General features: G+C 39.5%; 1 protein-coding gene across 1 annotated transcript; it reads right to left on the reverse strand.

Moving 5' to 3' along the window:
• Positions 1–275: 275 nt before the first annotated feature.
• Positions 276–4831, reverse strand: TMEM52B (transmembrane protein 52B; the record flags this gene model as incomplete). The annotated part of the gene is made up of 4 exons (XM_084256055.1): positions 276–517; positions 2000–2166; positions 3016–3054; positions 4746–4831. 4 exons carry the CDS (start codon positions 4829–4831, stop codon positions 276–278), a joined length of 534 nt encoding a protein of 177 aa, XP_084112181.1.
• Between the last annotated feature and the right edge of the window lie 2390 nt (positions 4832–7221).

Here is a 7221-nt window from a genome sequence, read left to right on the forward strand (position 1 = left end):
ATGCAGGAACTCAACAGCTGAAAGAATTCAAGATACCTTTGATGATTCCCTGGTTCTTCGTGATTAGAATCGTAGAGTTCCTGACTACAGCATTCCACGTCAGGAAATACATCAATGTGGAGATAAAGAGGTGTGACCCATCTTTCCATGAATAATATTTAGATGCCATCCTGAATCTTCTGAAAGTTATGGGGGTGGGGGGGCTGTTCCTTTTGTCTGTGAATCTTTACAGATTCTGGGGATACTCCACACCATTAATGAAACCAGAGGCCCCATCAGCTGGAAGGCTGCTCTGTTCTCAGAGACTCCTCCGAAGGGGGCAGCTGCTTTTCTTCTGGCACTGGGGGCAGGTCTGGCGCTTTCTGCCCACATCTTGCCACGGTGAAGCGACTCATGTGCAGAGCTTCCTCATACCCTGGGAGGGTGTCCAATGAGGAGGGCAGCTGGCCCAGGGGGCTGTGGGAATGAGCCACGGCCAGGATTCTTCGAGCCGCAGGGCCAAATACTGACTGCAGGGCTGATGAGGAAAGAGGAAAAGGATCCAAGTAAACATGACAGCCCCAGAAGTCAGAGACGACACACACTTGTTTTCCCTTCATTTTACACACATCCAAACTCATTGTCACTCTGGGCCACAAAATGTAATACAAATCTTGTGAGGCTTATTTAAAAACTAACTTCACTCCCTGTTAGAATATGCGGTCCTCTCAAATCCTCAAATCATCTAAATTGTGTTCCCATTTCTCACAACCCGTTCATTTCCCCTTTACAGAAATGGAACCCTTTACACCAACCCAAATTCCTTAGAAGCGTTTATTTCTTCTTGCTGTTTGCAATGACAGGGGTGGCACCGGAGCAGGGCACCAGAGCGGATGATGCTATGTGAAGTAAGGCAGAAAGAGAAAGACAAACATACATGATTTCACTCTGTGCGGGATATAAAGAAACAAAGGAAGAGACAAAACTAAGCAAAGCCAAGCCTTGGAAATCTGACAGCAGAATTGAGGCTATTCAAGGGGGAAGAAGAGAGAGAGATTAGGGGGCCCTTGGTGGTGGGTGTGGTGAGGTGACATACATCTGAAAAGTGTGAACTGGCACCCCTAAATCATATACCTCATTGTAAACCAAGGTTACCTCAGTAAAAATGATGCAATTAAAAAATTACTTATTTCTGATACATTTTTTCCTCTAAAATGACAGTGAAAAAGGAAAAAGAAGAAATATTATATTGTCCTTTTCTAAATAAACATCACAGTGTTTCGCCACCTGCTGTTCTGTTTGGGATTTACTCTCCAATTTTAGGAAAGAATATAATACAAGAGAAAAGAAGGAAATACAGTGAGTGTTTTCTGATCACATATTAATGCTTAGTGCATCAAGACTTAGACAGTAAAGATTCCAAAGTATATATAACTAATTTGTTATAAATATAAAATAGAAAAATAGAAAACATCAGTATTTTTTAACAGAATCCAAGATATTTTTGAAAAATATGCTCAGAGCTTGAAATAGTTTTACCAAAATAACTACATACTGAGTGATTTTTCCTGTAAGACATTTTACTTCTTTCTTCACTCTGTCATCAGCCAGACCAATATTTGAAACTACAGCCTCAGCGAGAGTCCACATCATAGCACCATTTGGTTTCTGGGAATTAAAACTACTGAGTTCTAGAATGCTTTTCTATCAGTGTTCTTAATCATATATTTTTGTATATGTTTTACAAATCCATAATTCTATTTACTTTCCAGTAAGTTCAAACCAGTTCCAGGCATAGTATCCCACGGATTCTGTGTGCAGAGGCCTCAGCAGGACGGTTGCTCTAGAACTTGGCTTGGTCCATACTGCCATCTCCCCAGGAGACACTGGTTCTGTTTGTTCTGTCACCAGGGTCTCTGTGTTGATCTGCCTGGATAACTTCAGTTTCATGTTGACCTTAAATACTTTGAATCTATTGTTTACCTAATCAGCCCCTCTCATGGTATCTCAGCATACTCACAAGTCATCGTGCTCTGGAGGGTGCTGTCATGATCAAAGGCGATGACTGTCACCTCATAGGGTGGCTGGCCCTCCTCTTCCCGGTTTTGCTGGCGACTCAGACAGCAGCGCAGACACACCGAGGTCAGGCCGCACAGGAGCAGCAGCGCGCCAATTACCACCAGCAACCTGCAGGGGGCACACCGGAGCAGCCTGGGCTGGGGACCTGGTCTGTGCCCAACTGCAGCAACCCTCAGTCTTCAATGTAAAAATGATGCATCTGTCTGCATTTTCATTCTTGTTTGAATATTTTAGATTTTATTTTTTTAAGATTTTAATTCCAGAGTCTTCACATATGTAGTTCTTTATTTTGTCAGCAAGGCTGTAAGTCAGTTCATTGGTACCACTAGTAAGAGATTCAATGTGCTTTGGAGGGGCTGCTTAATCTTTTGTTTTTGAATATTTATTTATTTATGCATACAAGAGCTGGGGTACAGGCCAGAGATGTGGGGAGTGAGCGGATTCACCAGAGACAGAGTGGGGAACAGAACAGGCAGATGTACTGAAATACACTGCTGAGGGGAGCAGCGAGCAAGTCAGGAGAGGTCTGCTGCACCATGTGGGTTGCTCCCTGGCTGGTGTTGAACTTGTTCTGTAGTGGCTGGGGATAGCTGCATAGTGCTGCTTCTCAAACCCTTGCGCCACCAAGGAGGCCCCTTAATCTTTTCTGAAGTAATTTCTTTGTGGCTACTTCTAGAGCCATCCCTCAGAAAGTGCACAATGATCTGTTGATGTTGGCTGAGGATATAGTATTGAAATAGGAAATCCTGGCATATTGTCACATAGGTTTGCGATGAAGTAAAAAAATTTTACTCGAGTTACTAGGAAATAGACTGGCTTTCCAATACCCCTCCCCCCACCCCACCCCCATCGATACATTTAAAAGTGAACAAACTAAAAAATATAAAGAAAATAATGCCTCTGAGAAAAGCAAAGTCTCTTTGAAATGTCTTTCTGGGTATTAATGCTGAAACTTACCATATATACCAGAGATGTACCCAATCTGTGGTCAGACAACTATGAAGAAAGAATAAAGCATTTTGCAATAAAAATAATAGTCAATACCTGTTGTAATTTCAGAATGAGAAATAGGAATTACAATATCATAGTATACCTAGTTGTCATACAAGCATCACAGTTCATGTTAACTTCACTGGACACCACTGAATCTATTGTGAAATTGGATGCCTTTGCTAGTGAATTAGATGGCATTTGTAAACCATTTGAAGACAGAATAAAGCAGTGATCATGAAAACAGAGTTAATAGGAAATGTGACCATGACCACTGTAAAGGGTTATGATAATTAGCAAGAAAGCACTTGAAATACAAGTTTATAAGGAGTGAATATGGAAATACTCATAGAAGTTAAGGTTTGTATATATTTGAGGCCAAATTTTAAACATAAATTTTAAATATAAAATTTCAGCTACAAGTATGAAAGCAACACAATGATGTTTATAATTGTTTTGCAAATTCTTTCAGAAAGGGCCACCATAATACCATAAAAACTTCCATCATAAAAATGGCCCTAACTTTTCCTATCCAGGATCAAAATTGACATACATATCCACTGAGGCCAAACAAGAAGAGAGAAAATTATAGAAACCAAAGTTACCATGATGAAAACTACTGAACTACTCTTGGTTAAATGATAACTAAAATTTTCTCTATAGGGATGATAAAACATGGATTGCGTGGGATAAAATAGGGATGGGAGACGGAGAGCATAGAAAACATTTATCTTAGAAGATGAATAAATTCAATGATACTTTCAGATATGACAACCTACGGAAATTCACTTTCATACGCTCTTTCTGGCTGCACATTTGGATGACATACCTTGCGTTTTCACTAAACTCTGTCTCTTGGAGGTTTTCTTGCATTCCCTATTTGTATAAAGCCCCTTCAAGTTCTGCAATGCCACGATTCTGGTACTATTAAAAATGACTGCTTAGGATGGTGGGTGTTGGAAAACTCAGAACTGTGCTAAGTTGCCAAGACCAATGTACATGTAAAAAGTAACTGCAGTCATCAGCATATCCCTGGGCTTAACAGACTTGGCTATTGGATAACCTTTCTCATGGATTAGTCTGTTTTCCTTCAGCCCAATAAAGTATTTTATTCAAATTGTCTTTGTTTTTTTTTTTTTTTTTTAGCAGTTCATCTCTATGTGGACTGGATCTCAGCCATTTTTATCTTTATGAATTCTGCGTCTACCTAAGGCCTAATTGTAACAAGCTTAAATTAAGGAATAGTACCTCAAAGCAATTGCTAAATGAAATCTGCCTTATATTAACATGCCCTACAGGTGAAAAAAAAATGATTTTCAGATTTGAAACATTGATGTTACTTTGGAAATTACTCAAAGATATCTGTCTGTGACTAGCTATTGAACTCAGACTGTCTTGAGAAACAAGGGTAAGAAAGTCTTGCTAATCTCTCTGACTATATACAACTAGGATTGATTCAGCTGTTTTGATAGGAAAAATTGGCTGTGGAAAAAATGCTGTCAGCAGTATTATTTTGAGTATTTACGATGACATGAATGCCTGTCTTTATTTTTAGATAACCCATCTGTGAGATGAATAGGTTAATGTCCATTTAAGTTGAAAGAAAGGGAAGTCTAATGACATCTTGACCCTGAGTGGGTGTGATGTTTTTTTTGTCTGTCTCTCCTTCTTCCCACTTTGGATTATCACATACTTACTGTTCAGGGCTAACACAGTTCTCCTCACATCTTGCCAGAGGAAGCTGTAGGAAGGGAAATAGTCTCAGACAAGGAAATTGTCTCATATTCTTTGCTCAGCAGCCTATCAGTCATCTCTCTTGACTGTTGGATCAGTAGTTGGCAGCAAAATAACTATGAGGACCCGTTCATAGGGTCAGCCAAGTTTACAATTGGTTGTTTCCATCTTTTTCAACCCTGTTGACGATTACATTTGAAGTGGAAGAACCTGGAAAAGCAAATAGCTACTCTTTCTTTAGTTTGTTTTGTAAGTGAGAGATTATGGTAGCATTTATATCGATTTGTTCTAGAAATTTCCTGATCTGTCCCTCAGGTTGGTGTTACCATCGAAATGCTTTCCCAGTGTAAACTGAATACTATTCCACTTACTTGATTTTTGCTTTTATTCCTTCACTATATCAAAACCTCACCGTACAAGAGAAAAAGGAAAGATATTATTTATTGAATACTTTGCGCCAGTACGACTAAGAAATTTTAATATTTCACTACATTTTATCACAAGAGCCATGTAGATGGATATATTTAACCTAATTTTGAAAGATTAAGGGGCTAAGACTTTAATTAACATGATCAACTGCACCTACCTACAAATGTAGCCAGAATTCAAATAAAGATCTATCACATGGATGTGCTGAAAGGATTAATAGAATCAAGGACAAATCTGCTTGAACAAACACTTGACATGCTATCAAGTCTCTCTTAATACTGCATTAAAAAAATACCCTGCTCCTCCTTCTACCTTGTATTTTATATTTCCACTAACTTTCTCCTCCAAAGACTTCTCTAGATAAACTTTTAATCCAGAAATTGTTTCTCTCTTCCAAGAACTTGAATGATTTAATATTTCAGGAAATCAATGACAGAAGCCAAAAAGATCCTCTAAAAATCATCAGAGATTTGCACTATTTGGAGTTGGGGAAAAGGGTTAAAAGGGAAGGGGGCATCCATTTTCATTACCAATCAGTTGAAAAGGATTGTCAAAAGACAACTGTTCTCTGAAAATAACATGTGAGAAACTCCTGGATTGGGATTTAATTTTAAATAGTTGGCCATTGAGGGTGACAAGGTGTGTTTCCTCAAGCAGCCCTGGCACTTTACTTGCCTAAAGGGAAGAAAATCCTAAAGCTCTCAGCAGATGAAATATCTCTTTTCAGATCTGTGTAAAAAGAGAAGGAGAGAGAGCACAAAGGAAGAGGAAATGAAAAGGAAATATAAGAAGAATTAAAGAATGAATTTTTAGACCTCAACTTAACTTGTATATAGGTAGCAAAACAGTCCATTCCCCACCAGGAGCTGTAAGGAGAATCTGACACTATCTTGTTTCCTCATTTGCTCTTCTTTTAATGATTTTGTAATTAGAGAAACAGCAATTGTCCAGAATTTCTGTGTTCAACGACCCTTTTCTCAGTGAATGAGTTGCTCAGGGGCTTCTGATTTATAGTGGGGAGTAATGAAAGGTCCAAAGTATTTTTAAAGAATATTCCCTCTTAACTAATTTCTGATTTGAACTAAACTGCTACAATGGCATTAGGACTGATGTAGGAAATTCTGTTTACAGGAATTACATAGTTTTGAAAATTAACTTTGGATTATGTGGGATAGGAGATAAAATACTAGAGAGAAGCAAACACAAGTGGCATCTGTGAAGTTCCATCGCTATTCAACTTGCATCTGATTATCCAAATGTCTGTCTCCTTTCTCACTGCTGTTTTTAGCTACACATGCACCATGACACCCCCAATACTAAGGAAATACTCTAATTATTCATTTCTCCAATACTTAATTATATTTTCCCTCACTCACTACCACCACCTCCTTACCAGGTTCTTGTGAGAGCTCATTTAGCTAAGAAAAAAAATTTTTTAAAGATTTATCTATTTATTTATACAAGCACTGGGTACAGTAAGAAGCACAGGAGGGTGAGAGAATTCACCAGAGCCAGAGTGGGGAACAGAACAGACAGACTGACGAAATACACCGCTGAGGGGAGCTAGCTGAGAAAATTTTGAAAATAAAAATTCCCCAAACCCAAAGGCATATGCCTGCTTTCCCACCACTCACCTGGAGGAAACATAGCAGGCCCACGGCCTTCACCTCATGGGCGCGCACTCCCATCGGGCTGGACTCCAGGGTGGCCGGGATCACGCGCTGGATCTCCCTGCCCTTCTCTCCACGCTCTGCGCCATGTCTGACTCACGGACCTGGAGGGCTTCAAAAGAGAAACTTTCCTCAGCAATACCTCAGTTTTCTCCTTCTCTCACTCTCTCTTTTGTACTCCCTTGGCCTTTTATTTTCCTGTGGCCTTTCTCTCCCCTTTCATCCTGGATTCTTTCTCGGTTTCTATGTCTATTTTTTGTTTTGCTTCCCTTTGCCTTCTTTCCTTCCCTTCTGCTATGAATCCTTCCCCTACATCTTTAGCTTTCTCCCTCTGGCTCCA

This window comes from Talpa europaea (assembly GCF_964194135.1).
Source record: "Talpa europaea genome assembly, chromosome: 15".
Lineage (NCBI taxonomy): Eukaryota > Metazoa > Chordata > Mammalia > Eulipotyphla > Talpidae > Talpa > Talpa europaea.